The 22,905-nt window shown below is 42.3% G+C and overlaps 1 protein-coding gene across 3 annotated transcripts in view; it reads right to left on the reverse strand.

Moving 5' to 3' along the window:
• Positions 1-1,466: 1,466 nt before the first annotated feature.
• Positions 1,467-22,905, reverse strand: part of MANBA (mannosidase beta) — a 74,219-nt gene continuing 52,780 nt past the window's right edge. For all 3 annotated transcript variants that reach the window (XM_043545255.1, XM_037896976.2, XM_037896974.2), the window contains 6 exons: positions 20,978-21,196; positions 19,344-19,508; positions 18,560-18,704; positions 8,446-8,588; positions 6,044-6,301; positions 1,467-3,853 (listed from right to left, as the gene is read on the reverse strand). In XM_043545255.1, the coding sequence (XP_043401190.1) occupies positions 3,629-3,853; positions 6,044-6,301; positions 8,446-8,588; positions 18,560-18,704; positions 19,344-19,508; positions 20,978-21,196 (1,155 nt within the window). In that variant the 3' untranslated portion in view covers positions 1,467-3,628. The remainder of the gene's footprint in view (positions 3,854-6,043; positions 6,302-8,445; positions 8,589-18,559; positions 18,705-19,343; positions 19,509-20,977; positions 21,197-22,905) is intronic.

Below are 22,905 nucleotides of genomic sequence, written 5' to 3' on the forward strand. Positions count from 1 at the left end.
TGTTAGGCATGTGTTTAAGTGTCTTACTGAATATGGGCCTTAGTTCAGTGGTTTTCAAACTTTTTTTTCTGGACCCAGTTGAAGAAAATAGTTGATGCCCGCGACCCAACAGAGCTGGGGATGAGGGGGTTTGGGTTGTGGGAGGGGCTCAGGGCTGGAGCAGAGGGTTTGGGTGTGGCGGTGAGGACTGTGGGGTGGGGCCAGGGATGAGGGGATTAGAGTGCAGGGGGGCTCAGGGATAGGGCTGGGGAATGGGGTTGGAGTGCAGGACGGGGTCAGGACTGGGGGTGCAGGCTCTGGGGTGGGGCTGGGGATGGGAGGTTTGGAGTGCAAGAAGGGGCTCCATGTTTGGGGGGCTCAGGGCTGGGGTAGGGGATGGGGCACGGGCTTATCTCGGGCGGCTTCCGGTCAGCGGTACAGCGGAGGTGCTAAGGCAGGCTTCCTGCCTGTCCTGGCACCGTGGACCGTGCTGTGCCTCGGAAGCGGCCAGCAGCTGATCCGGCTCCTAGGTGGAGGCGCACAAGTGGCTCCGAGCAGTTCTTGCCCGCAGGCACCGCCCCCTCCCCCCTGCTCCCATTGGCCAGGAACCAGCCATTGGGAGTCCGGAGCTAGTGCTCACGATTGGGGCAGCACACAGAGCCCCGTGGTCCCCCCGCCTAGGAGCCAGACCTGCTGCTGGCTACTTCCCAGACGCAGCGCAGTATCAGAACAGGTAGGAACTAGCCTGCCTTAGCCGGGCAGCACCGTCAACGGGACATTTAACGGCCCAGACAGCGGTGCTGACCAGAGCCACCGTGACCCCGCGCCTTACATTCCATGACACAGTACTGGGTTATGACCCGCAGTTTGAAAACCACTGCCTTAGTTCATAGTGGCTGAAAATGTCCTTTTGATCAGTGATTCTGTTCTCATCTGGGCACTGTCTCCACTCTACTCCATACTGAGTTTGTAAGACAAAAATCTAGAAAGGCACTCTCAATTAAAATCTAAAAAGTTTGGGTATTCTTGTGCATAGACAGTATTTTACAGGCATATAAGCAACAATGGCGGAAACCTCTGGCACCATGCGTATTATTTCATTAAAATATATTAGAAGCTCTTTCCGGGCAAAGTGTTACATTTTAGATTTAACTGGAGTGTAATCAAAACCCGGCACTAAAACTATTGCAACATTATGAACAGAAAATACTAACTAGGCCAAGGTAGGTGTCTTGGCAACAGGCAACTGTAGCATGTTATTTTAGCATTTCTAAACATGAATGTTGCTGCAGACAATGTGGGGGTATTTTTTCTTGTACGTAAAACAATTTTAGGGGTGGAAATATAGTTGAAAATCACCTGACAAGTTCAAGCAGATCTAAGGTGCTGCTTTCGTGATTTCTTTTTAATAGTGCTGATGTCACTGTTGCCATCTATAGCTGCTGAAAATCTGTGCTTTTCATGGAACAAGGACTCCTCAGACTAGCTTGTTAAAGGCTGCTTTTTTTCCGGATTATTATTTTCCACAACTGATCAATAGTTAAATGTGTAACATAACATAGGCCATAGGGAAAAAAAGTGACGTTTAAATAAAGACTGTAGTGAGCTGTAAGCTTAACGCATCCTTAACCAAATGACATTTACTTTTAAATGAATTACAGGTCAGGACCGAAAACTATATTAATTAGAAGGATTATTTAAAATTTTTAAAATATGCTCTTCAGATCATTTCAATTTGCAACATTGTTTGTTTCCTCTGAATACTTGTAGGAACATACAGCGGGCTCTTTTGTAAAATACACACACACAAAACAAAAGCCCTCCGGATTCACAGAGCACAGCGCAGATCCTCTCTTCATTCCAACGCTTCACAAAAGGCTCCTTTGATTTCAAAGACTTCTCAGGAAGTTGAAGTGCCCTTGTTAACTCAGCACTCTGCAGCAAAGTGCATTGCTCACTCGTGTTACACACTGGAATCATGTTGGGGGTGTTCCTTCAAGTCTATGACAAACACCAGAGGATGCTGCAGTGCTGAATTCTGAACTTGTGGGGCGTGTCTGAGTGGGGCAGGGTAAAGGTACAAAATGGTGTATGAAGAACAGAAGAGTGAAAAACCTCAGGAACTTCACATAAAACCATATTTAGATTCCTTGGGGAGGTGAAGGGCTGCTTTGCTATGGCCAAGGGTACTAGAACTAGCTGAAATTTTTCAAATGACAAATACTGTCATAATAATAAAAAAATGTTCTGTTCAGTTGCTGTCAAAGCCTCATCTCCTCCTCATTTCCGTGCCTTTGTTAACAATTCCCTCTTCTCCCTCACTCCCAAGCTGTAGGTCGCAGCATGGAGAGGAAAGGCGGCCTCCCGGGGTCAGGCACAGGTGTCTAGGTAGAAAGACACTGTCTGGCACAGGTGTCTAGGTAGGGGGCAGATAGTGATCTACACTAAGAAAAGGAATCGCACTGGCGACTTTTCCCTTAGATCAGGGGAGAGCCAGGGACCGACTGGGACTCTTGAGTCACTGTCTGGTCCCTGGTCCGCTCCCAGAGCGGCAGGGTTGTGCTGATTCTTTTCTGGGGCTTGTGACAAATCCACGAGACATTAATTTGAAGTGTATCGCCTCCTCCTGAGATCCAGAGGATACAAACACAGATGTGAAAAATTAAGGCTAGAGAGATATTCAAGGATCTAAAACTATCACAGATCCTACTTGCATCCTGGTAACCAGGAAGTGAGGCATCAGAACCCCTTGACATATATATTTTCAGTTACCTGAGAAAGCAGCCTCACCCTTGACATATGATCTATATCAGTGGTTCTCAAAGCCGGTCTGCTGCATGTTCAGGGAAAGCCCCTGGCGGGCCGGACCGGTTTGTTTACCTGCCACATCCACATGTTCGGCCGATCGCAGCACCCAGTGGCTGCGGTTCGCCGCTCCAGGCCAATGAGGGCTGTGGGAAGCGGCGTGGCCAAGGGATGTGCTGGCCGTCCTTCCCACAGCCCCTATTGGCCTGGAGTGGCCAACTGCGGCCACCGGGAGCCGCAATCGGCCGAACATGTGGACGCGGCAGGTAAACAAACCGGTCCGGCCTGCCAGGGGCTTTCCCTGAACAAGCTGCGGACCGGCTTTGAGAACCACTGCTCTATATTATATGTAAGTTTTGCTGTTGACATCGTTTCGTTACACCAAGAGTGAGGAATGTACAAATGACAGCGTGAGCTACGCATTCTGTGGTCACTTTATCTGCTCTCTCTCTTAATCTTTAGTTATATTTAAGGCTAAGATTTAGTCACGGGTATTTTTAATAAAAGACGGACCACAGGGGAAGGGCCACTGCTGTGGGCACGTGTCTGGTGCGGGCTGCTGCTGGCCCAAGCGGCTGGCTTCAGAGCCTCTCCAGCAGCGGCCAGTGTGGCTGTCCCTGGGGCCACCTGAGCAGCTAACCTCGGAGCCAGCTGCTTGGGCAGCCATGGGGTCAGCCACACGGGCCACCACAGAAGTCATGGAGGTCACAGAAAGTCACCAAATCCGTGACTTCTGCGACCTCTGTGACAAACACGGAGCCCTAGTTATACTCCTTTGAAGTTTTCCAGTTTCTATTCTACTACCACTACAGGAAGCATTTCCGATAAAGGACATGAGATTTCCTCAGTAAATGTCCATCAGTGAAGTCAAGCTGAGTGATTTTTCGAGTTCCTCAATGCGGATAGGCTCCCATGGATAAAACACCACAACTTTTCTCTTCTCAGTCATGAGAAAGCCGTTGTCATTAAACCTCCCTGGTATATTCCCTACATCCAGCCAAACAAAAGGAGTGATTGCTGTGGTCTGCAGAACAAACGCATACAGGTCACCTTGCTGAGAAATAGTGGCCTAAAAGAGGAAGAAAAATAAAGTTAGTATTATTACAGAAGTCTGTGTAGTAAAAACAACTTCTCCAATCAGTGTAAAAGTTGTAGGCCAGTGTAACGGAAGGTATTTTGAAAATACATTTGTTAAAATTATTTTTCTCCTCTCCACCTCCTTTATGGAATGTTCTATATAATTTAATAGGGATAAAGCCGATAAGATTCTATACAAAGCATCCCAGAAACCTACAGAACTTAACAGAGATTTATGGCCTTGCTACAGAATACTATAGGCTGGTTTAAAAATTTTATCGAATGTTATCATTATTTACTTTCCATAAGGACAGTTCCTCTAAAAATAACGGGATAAATTCTATACTGACTTACACCCAGTGCAATCCTATCAAAGTCACAAGGTGCTAGATAGATTTATTCCCGTGGCAACACATTTCTCTCAACCCATACATTCAGATATTAAGGTTGTTGTCCCTTCTTGCTACATCAGTAATAAAAATCCGTGGAAGTAAAAGAAGAATAAATCAGGGCAATGTAGCAGGTCACCTACTGCTAGTGTAAGAAAGGAGTGTCTTTAAACTATATTTAGAATTGATACATAAGGCATGCTGTGAGATCTCAGAAATAGGTTTAACGTTTTACTGTAAAGTTTTCAGTAATAACACTCTGCACAGTCTAAAAACACAACTAGATACATTTTCACTCAACATTTTTCTTTTACAGAAGCATCTCTCTTCTGAACATTAATGGTACATTAAAGATCAGCAAGTTACATATTAAATATGTACTAAATAAATGTTATGACAAAAAAACTGCTTTTTTTTTTTTAGTTCGTAAGAGAAACCGCATACTCTGGATTTTTCTGTTTTCACAGTTAGACTTGCAGTATATTTTAAATAAGCTTTTGAAGTGAAACCTACCCCAGAACAAAGATACAAAAAGTAGCATTTGTGTTAACAAAGATATTTTAAAATGAGATTATGATCAGAAAAGTGACACTGTAAAAAAAAAAAAAAAAAAAAAAAAGCCACCTTTTTACCCAACAGATCTTCTGCGTACATATACTCTAAATCATATTTGCTTACTTTACTGACAAAATTAATGCTATTATGTTTTTCTCCTGCTAGACAACACAGCTATGGGAGAATGAGCAGAATTTGCATAATCAAGAGACTCAAACTAAATTCTAACTGCAGAGCTTTCATTATTGGCGATGTCAGCTAGAAAGAATCTATCTTTTCAGATTCCAGATTGAATCTGTAGTCCTGTGTGAAAAAAAAATAAAATAGGCCAATTCTTTTCCTGTGCACGTTGGTGCGAGAGGCGAATCAGACCCACTTTTTTATTTGTTAACTGAACAAATCTGATCTGGAATCAGAGGCAACACAGTGTAAACCCATCCTGCTTTTTAGAGTGTCTTTTCTGTGACTACTGAGGAAGAGTTTTCGAGTAAGGAGGCACGGAGAGCAGCAGCAACGACAGTCAGAGTAACATGGTAGAAAGGGAGTCTGAGAATCTAAGGCAGCAGGCAGTTCTGGGGGAAATAGCCAATAAAGTAAATAATTGTACTTATCACTTATATTGCTTTTCATGCAGACACAAGGATTGAAATGATGTACAGATATTGGAAAGTAACTGTAATGCAAATCAGAACTCCTTAGCTGGAGTGCAAAATTTTGTATAATGCAGAAATAACCGTACAAAGTTGCATGTCAGTCATGCCACAGCATCCCTGGGACAGCAGAGGCAATTCCATTGTAATACCGTTACCAATAACTGGTATTCTGTGCGGCATTTACCGTATTACTAGCAGTTAATGCTGGAAACTGATACTAATCACAAGTTGGAATACCTGTCACAGTGCCATTTGTTAACTGGGGACAAAAAAAGAGACGAAGACGGAGACGCTGCATCAAACAAGCGGGATGTACTCTGATCGACTGAAATGCAGCCTTCATATAAAAGGGGGGGGGGGGGGGGGAACCCAGTGATGTTTAGGCATTTCTGCAGAAACAACCAGTGAAGAAGAAAAAGAAAAACTCACTTTGAACTCCTCTGTGCAGAGCTTCAGAAAAGCTACTGCCAAATGATTGAAGAGCAAAAGACATCACATTATAGACACCACCCCCACCCCTCACAATTCCACAGCAGACAAGCTTGGCAGAACTAAAGAAAGTAACTTAGGACAGCTGGTGCTTACACTGAGCTGTGCTTTCTCCAATCCCACCGCATCCTTCAGCGAAGATAGGAAGTGAGAGTTGCCAGGACTATGGAGATCGCCTTTTCCCATAAGGTAGAAGGTGACAACACAGCTTTGCCTGGTACAATTCCCACATCTTTTCAGCAGGTCATTTACGGGTTCCTTGTAAATTGGGGCAGCACTCCCTGCCTTAAGAGTCACACCCTCTTTAGCAAGGGTACACACTGGCTCCATAGAACTCCACTGGTGCACACGGACCTGTGAGAGACATTAAGGGGGTCAAACTGTTAACAGAGAAAACAATACCACTACAAAAATATCCCCACATCCCAGATTTTCCAGCTACTCACAGAATGAGACATTTTCCTGGAAGTACATGGCACATAGCCTCAAGGTGATTTCTACCCCAGACAAGAAGAGACTTTGCAAAGATTAAAATAATAACGAATATAAATATTACCCATTTTATTATTTAAACTTAGCAACAATTCTGTCTCAAATAGCCTGAACATGGTGATCTTTAGGACATGCTGCAAAGCTCTTTTCTAGCTGATGCCAGGGGTGGCTGGATTGGGGTGTATTAGGGACTGGAATTGTTGGGGTAAGGGTTTATTGCCTCCCCTCCCTTTTCTGGTTCAGGAAATTGCTAGTTGTGCTTATTTAAAGTTGACCGGCATTACCTGAGATCTGCAGAGATGCCTAGAGCTTTTGTATAGAGAATTTTAATATATTTGATCAACAGAAATGACAAGCCGTGATTTTAAGTGGAATCCCTGGAATTGTGTTAACACAATGAAATACACTTTGCCAGAAGACCTCATTTGTATCAACAGGAATGGCCTCCTGTACAAAAACTGTGATCCATTTGGCTTACTTTTAGCATGAGGTAACTGCAAAAGAGCAGATGTGAAAGAATACATGAAGAGGCACTCGACCACAAGAGGTGCTAGCAGCCAGAAAAAGATCCTGAAGCTCCTCCTAATCACTCTTTTTCACAAGTTTAAAATGTTCTTGAACTGCTAATCAAAAAATCTATACTAGAAGTGAATACTGGACACGTGCCTCTCTAACTATACCAGAGGTTTGGAATTACAGACACAGGCTTAAACTCAGACCAGAGACAAGCAACTCCACAAAGCGCAGCTCTGCTCTGAAAAGTGGCTTTGCAAAAACAGCTCTGTGTTTTTCACGTTGATTATTTTTTTGCAGCTTACAAGAGTTTTTTGTTGTCATTTGTTTATTTTTAAACTGCCACCCTTGTAAACTGAAAAAATCTGCAAGGTCTTGCGGACAGGGCAGTGGACTGAGAATCAGGAGACAAGTTCTAGTCCCAGCTCTCCCAGTGACCTACTGTTTGACTTGGGACAAGTCACTTCTCCATTCTGTGCCTGCTTACTTTCCCACTCTTTGTCTGTCTTGTCTATTTATACTGTAGATGTTTCAACTCAGGAGCTGTCTCTTGCAATGTATTTTTATACAGTACTCAATACAATGGGGCCCTGATCTCATCTGGGGCCTGTAAGTGCTACTGTCATATAAATAATAATAAACCAAGCAACTATGGAATCTGAAAGTCAAACAGGATTCTTTCTGGCCCATGCATAATATTGCCCTTATATACATGTGCATAATCCTACAACCTTCTGCGGGATCACTCAGATGTAGCTTGGGGCATAATTTTAAGATAATAGAGTTGCATAGGAGGCCTGCAATTGAAACTGAGTTACCAGTTCTGTTGATGCCTCACAAGCCACAAAATAATCCAGTGTATTTTCTCAGAGCTGCATTGGTTCAGGAAGGCTAACAGTAATTATAAATAATAATAAAATAAAATAATAACAACAACTTTTTTCACTAGGGTCTGCAGATCTAACTCTGAATACACCCAGGGCCTGAATCTCTAATCTGAATTACAAGATGAAATTTTTTAATTTGTTTTTTATTTAAACTTAATCACCTTTTACATCTGGACTGTATTTTTAGTGGAGTTATTATTTCTTTAGCATTTAAAATTTAAGACTCAAGGTTCCTTCCAGCCTTATGTTTCTATAATTCTATGATCCTATATACACTGCGGTAGCACCCTCAGGTTAGGGCCCAACTGCGCTAAGCACTGTACAGAGATATAGTTAGTGACGGTCTCTGCCCCAAAGAACTCTCGGTCTAAAAAACAAGACAAAATAGGAGGATTAATTGCACCCATTTATACCAGGACTCAGTTTAGCCCACAATCACATTCCGAACAAACTCTCAGAAGCTGAAGCACTGGTGCAGGGGAGAGCTGATAGGGCTGGACATGGACTTACTGGATCGCTGTTCCATATCCAAGCACTTATTTATATTTGTCTATTCTTTTCCCTAGCAGGAGGTGACCTTTTTGACAGACAGAAGGCAGCACTTACTTGGAGCGTCAGCTCACAGTCTGAATGAAGATCCGACACACCGTAGATGTACAGCACGCCGTCATCTTCATATCCCACAGGCAACAGTGGGGCAAAGAAATGCTGGGCAAAGTAATGGAGCATTTTCCACTTGCCCCCATACTCTGAGTATTAAAGAAAGCATGATTCAGACACAATCTGAGATTGGCTGTGAACATGTAGGGCATGATCCCGCCCCAGTGCACAGGTTATGATACTGCAACTTCCTCTCCCCGTTTCTGGTGGGCCTGGTCCACACCAGGGTCTGGGGGAGAGAAAGGTAGGAGCTATGGTCTGGTCTTCTCCACACCTTTTCTTGCTCCCTTTGGGGGAGGATATGCAACCTTAGGGGCACAAAGAGGAAGCAGCTCCTGCACTCCCTCAAGCACAGTAATTGCAGCTGTCCCTGGATCTTGTGTAGGGCAAACGCAGAAAGACAGGAGGCACTTTATGCCCACTCTCTCCCCTTTCTATATACCCCCACAAGGACCCAAGACAATCTGGCCTATCGTGTGGTGACCAAGAATTCAATTGTTTTACATAGGTTGACAGTGGTAATAATTGAAGCTGATGTGCTGCTCAAACTCTCCCCACTAAATTTACCAGAATAGCAAAGTAACTCAGAAAAAAATCAATCAATAATACACTGGGCCATGTGTTATATTAATGGTATGAGAAAATCTTGTGGGTTTTTTTTTTGTTTTTTTTTTTTAGACCAGCATGTGGGGTTTTTATTTTTCATGTCACTGATCCAGGCTTCTGATGTTTGGCCCCTGGTGAACAGTTCCCAGCAGCCCATACTCCCACTGGCTGCTGCTCAGAGGCTGTTGTCCCTCACTGGCCAGTCTGTGCTGTCCCAGCCGGCGGGAAGGCAGCGCCCTCACTTGAAGATCTTTCCCTGGTTGAAGGCTTTGCCGACATGTTTGAATTCGCCCTCCCACATGAAATACTCCGTGACCAGCGTCTTGCACTCCTCACTGTCTGCATCCATCTTCCTCCAGGTATAGGACTCATAATCCACTTGCCAGTCAGGGCTCAATGGGAAGGCCAGCTCCTGGCCGCGGAAGACCCAGATGCCGGAGATGGTGCCGAAGAGGATGACGCTGGAAAAAGCGTTCTTCCGCAGTTTGTCCAGGCGCTGGAACATGCCTGAGATGAGGTTGCAGCTCATGAAGGTCTGGCTGGTGTTGCTGGGTTTACAAATCTCTCTGATTCATTTTGAGGTTCACAATACCAGTTTGAGTTCTACAAACCTTTGGTTCCTGTAATTAACATTCCTCTCAGGGTGATTCAATTTAAAAAAAAAAAAAAAAGCATACATGCTATACATAGGGATAGAAGAATCACCACTACAAAGAACTGGCACAAGTGTGTACCATGTATTTAGCATGTACAGTTAGACAAAATCTGCTATCAGTTATGCTGTTGCAAATCCAGAGTAACCCATTGGCTTTAGTAGGGTTACTACAGACTTACACCATTGTTAATGAGAGATTAATCTGGCCTGTCCTATTTCATTTTTCATCAGAATCTCCCTCTTCCCATTCTCTTGGTCAGTTTTTGCAATTCCTCCTAAACAAAACATAAACCTGTAAGCCTGAGTCAGACTTTCAAACTCATGAATCCAAGCAGATTCAAAATTAGGCCCATCTGTAGAAGTTACCTCTATTGTTTGGGGTTTTTTAAATAAAATACTTAAACATACTGTATGTGCATGTTCCAGTTTACTTTGCTGGTTTAGGGGGAGCTGTACTTTATTACTTATTATGCTATCAAAAATTCAGCCATTCACAGATTAGAGAAACCATCAAATGTCATCTCCTCACAAATACCACCAAAATCTTGGTATAAAGCTCAGCACGGTGGGTGAGCCAGCCATAGTGGAGTTTTCCCAGGTGTGATACTTCCAGAAAAGTAGTCTTGTAAGAACACTCATTATGTAGCATTCTGAAAATATGGATCTTTGTGTCAATGTCGATCTTCTCCCTACTCCTTTCCTATCTAGGTCAATATTTTAATGTAAACATTTTAACTCCATCCTTGCTCAGCCATATATCCTCTCCACTGGCATATCACTAAAAAGAGGCACCAACTCGTCTGCATAACCTTATGATGAAAGAAAATTATACCCTGTCCAATTTTGGTTTGTGGCTTTTCATCTGAGATAACATGAACAAAGCTCATGATGTTGGAAGATATTTGCAATAACCAAAAGCTTCTGCTTTGCTTTGGTGCTTGTTTAGAAGTACGTACAACTTTGTACATTTCAGTATCTTGGGCATTATCCCTGAGACAGCCTTGGTTTCTAAGTTATGACACCAAAGTGTGGCCAGTGCAGGTTGACAGCACAGGGAAGAACTCCAGTTTTACCATAATGCTGTTGACTTGCATTAAAGGGTGAAATCTAAAAAGGGTTTCTTGAGGGTTGCTGAGCCTAGTACTATTCAGTACCAGATATTTCATAGAGCTTCTTTAAACATACAAGTCATCGGTAACTTTATTATAAGTCGTTTAGCTCAGACAGTGTGTGGGTGCTGTCTAGTACACAAAGATAATCCCAGTTCTGAACCGTTTATAGTCTAAATGGCAGACACACAGGGAGACAGGAGGCCACGGTAAAATTCAGAGATGGGGCTAACTCTGTGGTTCGTTTGATTTAAATTACACATGCTTCTTGTGGGACTTCAGAAAACCTGAATGAACAAGAGAAAGTGGAGGCTTGGACTGGGAGTAGCTGGTCCAAAACAAAGCAAAATGTGTGGCAGCTTCTTGTCTCTAAAATGGACGCCGCGTTGTGCAGACAGCAAAGAAAAATATATTGGCATTCTCTGGAAAAAGGGCATCCCTGCCTCCGGCTTTTTGAGTCAGGGGAGGCAGTGCAGTTCTCAAGCCTTCAAGATTGCCATGAGAATCTCAGGGATTTCGGCAGTCTCTGCAACAGGTGCCTTTAGCCGTAGGTTTCGAGCAGAGTCTGCTGCAAACTCAGACTAATTTCTGTGGCAAGGCCCATGTTTTCAGTGGCACGCTAATTTAGCAGATTGGAAATTCTGTAGCAGCTTCATTTACATTCTGAAAATTAAGACTTTTATTGGATTAAAATATGAAAATGAAGCATATCAAAGAGCATCCCCTGACATTTAGCTCGATATTAAATTCAATTTATTTTATGCTAAGCCCACGTTTTCACTTTTCAATATGCCACAGATTTGTGAACTGATAACACAACTGCATCACAGAAATCGTCTGGGGGAAAGCTGGTGGTTTTGGCTTAAAATTTTCAGAGAATGGGATGGCGATCTGAAGAAACTGCCAAACATTAAAATGAGAAAAGTCTCTACTAAAAATGCTGTTTGCAGTAGGACGGAGGTGGCAAATGGGGAAGCTGAAGAGGAATTAGATGCAGCAAAAGACACAGACTAATGAGCACCAGCTGATACGAAAGATGAAACAGCTGAAAGGGACTGCCAGGAACCTATTTGAACTATCACTGGAAGCAGAAATAAAGCTGGTATTTTCAATTAAATTTGAGAAGACGTGGCTGGTTGAATATTTGATTAGTTGGTTGTGCTTCACCCTGGCCTTAAGTTATGGAGTGAGATTTCAGCAAGCAGCACGTTAGATTCAGTGTGGTGCTTACTTAAAGAAAAATGAAGGCTTGAAAATCTAAAACTTTCAGAAAATCTCCATTTCCCCCCTACCTCTTCCACCCTAGCTTCTCTTCAGGGTGCAAGCCCCTGGCTATGGGTTGATGGGGAATAGTTATCTCTAGCCTAATGGCTGTGGGACAGTGCACTATCTGTGACTCACCTGTTTTGGCAAATGTGATGGGGGCAGTGGGGGAATTTTCTTGGTAGTGCCCATTCATTGGATGATGATAATGAGAACATAAATGTAATTTAATTTTGATAAGTAGGTAAGATACTGTTATACAGCAGACTGCCTTAACCCATAACTTGGTCCATTACCTGTGGCCTTTAAGTTAAGATAAAATGGTACTAAATAGGTGACTTAAATCTATCCCCATAGCCACCATCTCCAGATTTTCTTTTCTGAGCCAGCAACCAGCCCTCAGCAAATTGTGCATTTGCAGATGATGGCTGAAGCTCGGGTAATGGCTTAGAGAAGCAGGCTTTCATACAGCCTCATGTTAGCACACTTGAAAAGAGCGTCAAAAATTGGAGGAAGGCTTTTGGAGCCTCCTGTAAAGCATCCCTCCACCTCCCTTTGTGCCTAATTTGGACCTATCTTTCAGAAAAGCCCTTGTCAGACTTTAGAAAAAGCCAAGGAGAGAACAGTAGGAAGAATTTCCTTCTCTATCCACTTCCTTTAAGAGCACAGGCCCTGGCCTGTAACTAAGAAATATATGCCAAAGTAGAAGCATAGTGTCCCATTTAGTGATAGGGGATATCCATAATTTGATCATCCAAAGGGCTGCTAGGTCTACAACTCCATGAACTCAAGAAAAGCCTTTTACTCTAGGGCTGTAGAGGCAGAATGTATTTCTGCCACTAAAAGCTATGTGCACAGATTGACTGTTTTCTGATGCCAGTGGTAGCCAGTTAACCCTTTTATGGAAGAGATTTTATTGCCTTCATTACAAAGACTGAGTTGATCGCTAAGCTGAGACACTGTTGGTTATCTGGTGTGGCTTAGTGGATAGAATACTGGACTGAGGTTCAGGACACCTGGGTTCTCTTCCCAGCTCTACCACTGGCCTACTGGGTGACCCTAGTAAGTCACTTTCCTGTGTTTACCTATTTGTAAAATGAAGATGCTGATGCTTATTTCCTTTGTAAAGCACTTTGAGACTGACAGATGAAAAGTGGTGGGTACGAGGTAAGTGATAGTATTTGTACCATTGCCAGCACTTTTACATGGGGATGCTTTTGTGGCATTGTCAAATGATTCATAAAGTGGGCGGGCTTCCCCAGGGTTTAGTCTTAAGGGATGCTGCTGGGTCTGGCAGAGACTTGCCAAACAGGCAATACTTTGCAGGTGGGCAGTTTAACATCTTCAGGTTAAGGGAATTTATACGGATCAGGTATTCAGCCCATCCCTCACTCACAGGGAAATACATAACAACTGAGCTCAAGGCTATTGGAAAAGACCTGACAATCTCATTTTGCTGCATCCTCCCATCCCTGTGGAAGGGACTGGGGACTCTGGATACTTTCATGGAACCTGCTGTGAGGCCCAAGCGTGTCTGTTTTGTAGCGACTAAGCTCGGACAGTGGATAAAGTACATGGACCTGACTGATATGAAGTGTAGCGATGGTAAATGCTTTGTGTTCTATTGAGCCAAATTGCCAATTCTGATATCTGTAGAAAAAAACCTGCCACGCTGTCACAGTTGTGTGGGATGTTTTCAGGGGCATAGATTTGTTGGTGCAGAAACTCAAGGTAAGATTACTTTATAGAACCAAGAATTCATTTTTCTCTTGGGCTTAGTGGATATCATGTGTGATTTGGGGCTGAGTGGGTTCTTGATTTAATATATAAAAAAGGCTTTCTTGGGTTCAATGGTATGACCATTAGGCTGCAGAAGAGAAGAATAGCTGCTTTCAACTACCTGAAAGGGGGATTCCAAAGAGGATGGATCTAGACTGTTCTCAGTGGTAGCAGATGACAGAACAAGGAGTAATGGTCTCAAGTTGCAGTGTGGGAGGTTTAGGTTGAATATTAGGAAAAACTTTTTCACTAGGAGGGTGGTGAAGCACTGGACTGGGTTACCAAGGGAGGTGGTGGAATCTCCTTCCTTAGAAGTTTTTAAGGTCAGGCTTGACAAAGCCCTGGCTGGGATGATTTAGTTGGGGATTGGTCCTGCTTTGAGCAGGGGGTTGGACTAGATGACCTCCTGAGGTCCCTTCCAACCCTGATATTCTATGATTCCATGACATCCGGGTGGTGCATATACAGTGGTGTGTGAAGTGCAAGATGGCTCACAATTGGGGGTAAAACCCATTAGCTGGATGTTTTGGCAAAACTGATCAGAAATGAACTTGTTAACAATGCTGACATTTAAACTTATCGTTGGCTTTCACATCTCATTGACATTAAATGGGAGAAGTGCACACCTCCCCAGCTACTGTTTCAGGCTCTCTGCAGACCCAAGCAGATACCACTACATCAGTTACACCTTCTCCATGTTTTAAAGTGTTGTTTTTCCCTGTAACCAAAGGCCAAACAAATGTTTTTTAAATAATACAAGACAACAGCCTACATGTTGGAGCACAGTTCCACAGCAAGGGATGGATTGTACAGTTAATTCTGCAGCCAAGAATCACAGAATATTTGGAGCCATTACTATAGCTGCTGCAACTGTGACAGTGACTTTTGGTAGAATTGAGAGATGAGCCCTCTTCATGCCAGCTGCAAAGTAGACAGCTCAAGTGTTTAAGCCTGACTGTCTGGATTTACTTAAAACAGATTTCTTGATGTAAAAATGGCAGTGAGAAATCTTGGGAGGGAGCAGCCAGTGTGAAAATTTCTGGCTTTAACTATTCCTGTTGTAGGCACGTATGACATGGGGCAAAAGCTATTTAAAAACAAACCTGGGACTAGTTTTCTGTGTTTAAATGAACTGTTGTTTAAATCTGAGTTCCCAAATCTCTTCCAAATTATGACATACACAACAGGGACTGTACTTTATATCACAACATCAACGTTCAGAACGAGAGGTGATGACTCACTCTGGAATAAGACATCACTGCACAGATCTTTCACTGTTTCCTGAAGCCTTTTCATCTAACATCTAGAAGAAGAGCAAATAGCTTTCTTCACTGTAACAGATTCTAAATTAATTGCTCAGCACCATTTAACACAACCCGAGAAATATACTGCTGAATTCTTTCCTCACATCCAATCTCACAAATTTAAATCTATTTTTTTTTAAACCCTGTGGTTTCAGCTCACTGGACACTAAGTATTGGACCCACACTTCTAACCAATAAAACTCAGCAATCTGTAAAACTCCCGATAGCTGAATCAGATACCTCAAGGTGACATCTGTGCAGGAAGGTGCAGAAATTCCAGCTACAGCTTAGCATTCTTCACTGAAAACACACCACACAGATGCTAAAGCAATCAATGCAGCACAAGTGGCTCCAAAACCATAATCAAACATTCAAAATCTGAGGAAATACATTGACTTCTGAAGGGAGGCAGAGAGTCACATGCAGACAAGAGGGCTTCACTGTGTTTTCTTACTTTCCAGGTAAATGTTTTTAATATATAAACAAATACTTAATTCTCAATTCTCTCCCCATTTCAAGAAGGAACACACTTCCCCTTCATATGGAAAATTATGTAAACCCCTCCATGGCACGCCATTTACGAAAGAACAAATCTAAATAAAGGAAGTATTCATCAGCGATGCCACTGTGCAACCTAAAGAAATGCAGAAGCGTGGTTTTGAAATGCAAAGAAAACTAATTCCAACATCTGCATTTCAAAACTCCCTCTACTGCATCGCCTAATTAAATGAAAATTAAATTTTTCCTCAATCCACTGACAGAATAAAATGAAACAAAGGGACAGCAGTATCTCTGCTGAGATTCCTTTCTGAAAACTGACATTAATAAGGCTATGACTAATTAAACTATGTAAGACATATGCTGTGATGACGTCAGTTGTTCTGTAGTTAAAAAAAACATGCTTATGTTCATCACATCAGATCATCTGTCAATGCATCTGTACATTGAGACATTTTACTAAGTTTTTTTCCTCCTCCTTTTTAAGGTACTTATTTTGTAAGAATTTGTCGATTATAGCGAAATCCAGAAAAACAAACATTAAAACACTATGTTTCTACAGCATAAATTCACGAAGTCGAGGAACCTCAGTGTTAAGGCTGGACTACTGTCTCGGCTGACATCATGAGGCCAAGGTAAAGCAGCGTGTTGTTTAAAGACAGATTCACTATTGTTTGTTTCCTCTGGTTTTTGAGGTGGAGGTCTTCCACACAGGAAAAGGGAAGAGAAAAACTTTAAGAAGTAAGAAGATGTCACTGTAAAACCACAAAAATTGGCAGGTGGACCCAGGGGCAGGTGTAGAAAAAACTACGTTTACCTCCTTTTCATAAACTGACCATATTCCAACATTTCTTTAACTATGAACTTCTTCTCTGCAGCATATATCAGTAAACTAAAACAATAATTAAGAAATAACTGAGGTTGAAATCATAGATAGGGCAATGGACTGGGATTCAGCAGACCTGGGTTCAATTCCCAGCTCTACTACTAGCCTGCTGGATGTCCCTCGGGAAAGTCACTTTACCTCTAGTTTTCCCATCTGTAAAATGGGGATAATGATACTGCCCTCTTTTGTAAAATGCTTTGAGATGTAAAGATGATAAGCATCATATAACAAGTAGGTAAATGTATTATATACTTCCACAGAACAGTCCTTCCACCTTAAAAAAACCCTAAACCTCAAAATACGCTCACCTAGATATAAGCAGTTATGGAATGCAGCCACTTCCCTCAGACCATGCAGTTCCTTCATTTACTATTTATTACCCAAGCAAGTTACACATCTGCACTCAACCTAAACTAGGCCCGTTATGCTGTGAAATAAAACACATTGTTGGGTATATACAGATGACATTATATGCTATTTAATTAGAACTAAAGATTCTTCAACTAATTTAGTCCTAGTGTGTCTTGACATATTGCAAAGTTCCACACACATTGACTGAGAAATTAGATGTTTTTATTACTAAGAAAAAACATCATAATCTTTCAGGTTATTGAATGATTATATGTTTTTTTATATTTATGTAAATATAGCTAACCCTCATTTATTGGTATGCTTCCCTAAAAACACTGCTCTCCATATGCACTAAAAACAACTCTTTAGATCTTTCCAACCTTTTCCACAATACTAAAAGGCACTTCTCTGCAGCAACACCAAACAAACAAACAAAACTAGGTTGCACAAAAACAACGAGGAGTCCAGTGGCACCTTAAAGACTAACGGATTTATTTGGGCATAAGCCTTCGTGGGTAAAAAAACCCCACTTCTTCAGATGCATCGTGGGTTTTTTACCCACGAAAGCTTATGCCCAAATAAATCTGTTAGTATTTAAGGTGCAACCGGACTCCGCATTGTTTTTGTGGATACAGACTAACACAGCTACCCCTCTGATACTTAAAACTAATTTGGAGTTTCGAGGCTTCGCCACTCTGGAGATGGAAAAACTAAAAAAAAAACCACAAAAATCTTTGAGTTTTACCACACTCCTCAGAAAAACTATCCTGGATGAGCTGTGGCATGTAAGCTTTAAGGAAGATCAATTTCTTTCAGGGGAAGCTAGGGAGATGTTGAAAAGTTAGGTTTCAGAGTAGCAGCCGTGTTAGTCTGTATTCACAAAAAGAAAAGGAGTACTTGTGGCACCTTAGAGACTAACAAATTTATTTGAGCATAAGCTTTTGAGAGCTACAGCTCACTTCATCGAATGCATCCGATGAAGTGGGCTGTAGCTCACGAAAGCTTATGCTCAAATAAATTGGTTAGTCTCTAAGGTGCCACAAGTACTCCTTTTCTTTTTGTTGAAAAGTTAGGTTTATAATGAGGAGCTAACTTCAGCCTTAACTACAATGCGCCTACCACTCCATAGCAGTTATGCTTGTTTGTTTTAAATATTGTCTTAAACTCAAAAGACATTAATATTGCTTAAATTAAAAGACATAAAAGTTAAACTAGGGCCTGCATCACTGAAAGAATTATAGGGCATCTTCGCCTTGTGTTATAAAGGTTCTTGGATCTACATTTACAATTGGTGGTTACTGCACTCTGAAACAAACACTAACGAGTGGATACACTGAAAGGTTTGTTTTCCTCTTTGTTTTGTTTGTATTTGAGGAGGATGACATATCAAGACCAACAGCTTTGCATCCCCGCTCAGTTTTAGTATCAGGCTTATCCTGCAAACCAGTTTGCTGAGATGTATTAGTAGATGGTTAGAAATATGTTATCCAGGCAATAATGGTGAGCCTTATTCTTGAATTGGTATTTCTGATGAAAAAAGTTATAGATAATAAAAAGAAATTTAAAAAGCACAATTAGAGGTTTCACTGATGGCAATTGGAAGACTTACCTAGAGAAGCCCATGAAGGGGCCTGCCAGATATCATTGAGCTGCCAGTAGAGTGATCCCATTGTATGTCCCTCTCCATTGGTTATCTCACTTCGACTACGCCGATAGAACTCCGTTTCTGCCTTTATACACTGGGCTTGCATAACCTTGTTCAGCAAATATATTAAAAAGAGGATTATTTTTAATTTGGTTAACTATTCTCAAAACATTGTGTGTGTGTTTGTGTGTGTCAGCAAGAGAAAGACAGACAGGGCTTTTCATGCTCTCTTTGAGCTAGATTGTACCTAAAAGGCACAACTCTGACCAAGAGACAGTACAGGAAAAGTGCTGTTACAAGGGGATCTCAGCAAGGTGTTGTGTGGCAAGGAGGCACAATCTTTCCCTAGCCTGCTGCAATCAGTGTGTCCAACCTGCTCTGTGGGTCAGTGTAAAGGGTCAAGGCCCAACTTCTTCCTGCCTTTCCCATTTTCTCTGGAGTAATTTGTGCTGCATGGAAGAAGTATCCCCTGAGATGATCACTAGTCCTGGTGTGGGAGAAGGGAAACAAAGAGGGGAAATTGGAGAGGCTTTTCATGCCCTGTTCTCTCCACTACAAAGGGTCAGGGACACACAAAATTTACCCATATTAAATTATATTGTAAATTCTTCAAGGCAAGGGCTATCTCATTATAATATGTCTCTTCAGTTCCTAACATACTGACCAAGACCAGGCCCCCTAGGTGCTAATAACAACGATGGCTGTATTAGAGAGAAGTATCTGTCACCAGATTGTGACACACGGTTACCTGAGTAAGGTAAATTGTATCTTTGAACCGTTTTAGAGGATCTGTGTTCTGGGGCAGCTTGAAGTGAAGTCCAGCCTGATGAAGCATTTGGTCGTTACCAGCTGCATGGTGCTGTCGATGGAGGGAGAAATGACTTGTATAAGACCAGTCCTCTGTAGAGGAGACCTTTTGAAAACACAGAAAAGGTTGAAAATGGATCATAAGGAAATGGCAAAACGTGCATGCTCCTGATCTTTGGGACCAGGTACTTATCGATTGCTGAATAGCAAGAAAGGTGAATAATATCCATTTCAGCCTCTTGCCATCACCTAGAGTATTTAAAATAATACTTTACGTTTCTGTAGTGCCTTTCATCTGAGTACCTTTAAGTCTTGAAGCCCACAACACCCAGTGGAGTAAGTGGTATATTCTTACAGATGGACAGACCACGGCACAGAGGGCCAAATTCAGAGGGCTCAGCACACAGGCAGGGGTAGCTCTGCTGGTTTTGTGGAACTTCACTTATTTGTCCTACAGTAGAATTTGGCCCACAAAGCTTTCACAGAGTCAGTGGCCAAGGAGAGGGGAAAGGAAGGGAGGAGGGAAACACAGCTGCAGGGAGAGGGCTCGGGGGCGGCGGGGGGGGGGTAAGAGTGGGGTTGTTGTCGTCAGTGGACGAGCCTGGGAGCTTATATTCATAACTTTGCTCAAAATCATGGACTGACTAGGAACACCAGATTTATGACTTATTACAACAATCTATAACCCACTAACAACCCCCTGCCCCGCAGCTGTCTCCCCCTATTCCTTTCCCTCCTATGGTTGGAGGGATGTCAACAGGCCACTTCACCTTGAATGGTCCCCTGAAATGTGCGTTAACTACTTATGCTAAACAACCTGTTCCACCTTGTATTTAGCTGTGACACTCTGAGTACGTTTCCCAGACCTGAAGAAGAGCTCTGTGTAAGCTCGAAAGCTTGTCTCTCTCGCCAACAGAAGCTGGTCCAATAAAATATATTACCTCACCCATCTTGTCTCTCTAACATCCTGGGACTGACACAGCTACAACAACAGTGCATATGATATAAAAGACGAGCTCACTAATCGGCCACTAGCCGGCTTGCTTTTACTACAGCAAGTAAAAATGCACAACGTATTTTTGGTTCTGATCCAATGGAGGTGGAAGCTGTGTGTAACAGTTAATCAAGAGTTAAGTCTGTGATGTGAGGAGACAGGATTCAACAATCAGTGTCTGAATACTTTAATCAATACAAGCTCCTGTGTTTAGAGAGTTCAAGAATGTGTCCCCAATTGTTTAAAACTGGAAAAGCAAATTTAAAAACATAGATTATAATAAATTATAGCAATGCTGTGGACTCTGACACAGCAAGAATGGCCTATGGTAATAAATTAGGACTGTAGGTATTTATCTTGGCTATCGTGAGAGGAACCAAGTTTAATGTATTAAAAGGGGAAAGATGTACATCCCACGCTGTCTCTACTAGTCATATTAAACCTAACATTTCCTCTGAATAAGGAATTTGTGTCATTTCAACTATAGTCACGGACCCAGAGTTTCTTGACCAGTAATTCACTGTCAAGACCAAAAGGGAACAGGGAGCGGGAAAGCTATGAAAATGGAAGCTTTGCCTTACCTTTTCCAATGTACTAAAAGAGGGCCAGGACTGAAATCCATACTCTGAGGCAAACCGAGTTTTAGGATACACTGTCCAGTTCCAGCAGTCACTGAGGTAATCATAAAAGTGAGTGTCACCATAATGGGTGTCATAAGGATTTTGGGAGAGCCAGCCTTCTTTAATAGACTCCTTGCCATTAGTTGGACTGGATGTAATATAAGGACGACTCTTATCCTCCTGGGTAAACAAAACAAAACACACCATAATAAAGTGATTGGTTCTAACATTTCAATATCCAGACCTTACTTTGGGAAGTGAAACCAAAATGCCTTTGCCAAATTGCTGAGTCACTGCCTAGGAAACATTTTGCTTTTGTGCCCTGACATTCATCTCCTCCCTCACATGTAATCGTTTTTAATTCCTGGAATCAGAGGCCTAACAGGATGTATTACCACTTTCTATTTCTATGATTCCTCCTCCCCTTCATGGCCATGTAAACATTGCATGAATCAGGCCCTCAGGTACCAGCCAGATGCTCCCACTGAAGAAGTGGACAGAGAGAAAACTATGCCAGGGCTCCACCGCCCCCTCCTACTGAAATCAGCAAAACTGACTGGACACATTTGTGAGGGAGGAATATAGTGCATACCGTTCAAGTGGTATCATAAATTACCTCCTCTCCTCATAGTACAATAGGGATACCATTAGAGGAACTGGTTTCAGAGTAGCAGCCGTGATAGTCTGTATTCGCAAAAAGAAAAGGAGTACTTGTGGCACCTTAGAGACTAACCAATTTATTTGAGCATAAGCTTTCGTGAGCTACAGCTCACTTCATCAGATGCATACTGTGGAAAATACAGAAGATGTTTTTATACACACAAACCATGAAAAAATGGGTGTTTATCACTACAAAAGGTTTTCTCTCCCCGCACCTTACTCTCCTGCTGGTAATAGCTTATCTAAAGCGATCACTCTCCTTACAATGTGTATGATAATCAAGGTGGGCCATTTCCAGCACAAACCCAGGTTTTCTCCCTGCCCCCCCAAAAAAAAAAATTGTAAAGAGAGTGATCACTTTAGATAAGCTATTACCAACAGGAGAGTAGGTTTTGTTTTTTTGTTTTTTTGGGGGGAGAGGGGGGAGACGGGGGGGGGGGGGGGAGACCTGGATTTGTGCTGGAAATGGCCCACCTTGATTATGATACACATTGTAAGGCGAGTGATCACTTTAGATAAGCTATTACCAGCAGGAGAGTAGGGTGGGGGGAGAGAAAACCTTTTGTAGTGATAAACACCCATTTTTTCATGGTTTGTGTGTATAAAAACATCTTATGTATTTTCCACAGTATGCATCCGATGAAGTGGGCTGTAGCGCATGAAAGCTTATGCTCAAATAAATTGGTTAGTCTCTAAGGTGCCACAAGTACTCCTTTTCTTTTTATTAGAGGAACTGTACTCCTTTGAAGCACAATGCCTCCCAGTTGTCCCCCTGGGGCACTGAGGCTATGCACTGCCCGCTACAGTGAGCAGTGTGAAAAACTGCACAATCTGGCCCTTAATTGATAACTAGTACTTTATTAAGCCCAGGACAGAAAGTGGAGTCTATCCTCAGCGTATCCAACTCTAGGTGTGAATTAATAAGTTGCAAAGCAGGAGGAATCCAGCTACTTCTTGCCCATGGAAGCTTATTAGCCTCATCTGCTAGTACAATGTAGGCTTCGTTCTGAGTGGAGAGGAATTTGAAACTGAAGTTCAGTTTTGAAAATCTTGGGGAAAGGGATTCTCTTGCCTCAGATCAAGGGATTTCCTATCTTTAAATGTGTCTACATTATTAGTAACAGCTATTTAAAGCACTTCTAGTGGAAAATAAACAAAATTATCATTAACATTTGTGTGGTGAGACAGTTCCTTTAAGTAAAATGATTACTTTTGCAGCAACAATGCTA

The sequence above is a fragment of the Chelonia mydas genome, chromosome 4 (genome assembly GCF_015237465.2).
Source record: "Chelonia mydas isolate rCheMyd1 chromosome 4, rCheMyd1.pri.v2, whole genome shotgun sequence".
Classification (NCBI taxonomy): domain Eukaryota; kingdom Metazoa; phylum Chordata; order Testudines; family Cheloniidae; genus Chelonia; species Chelonia mydas.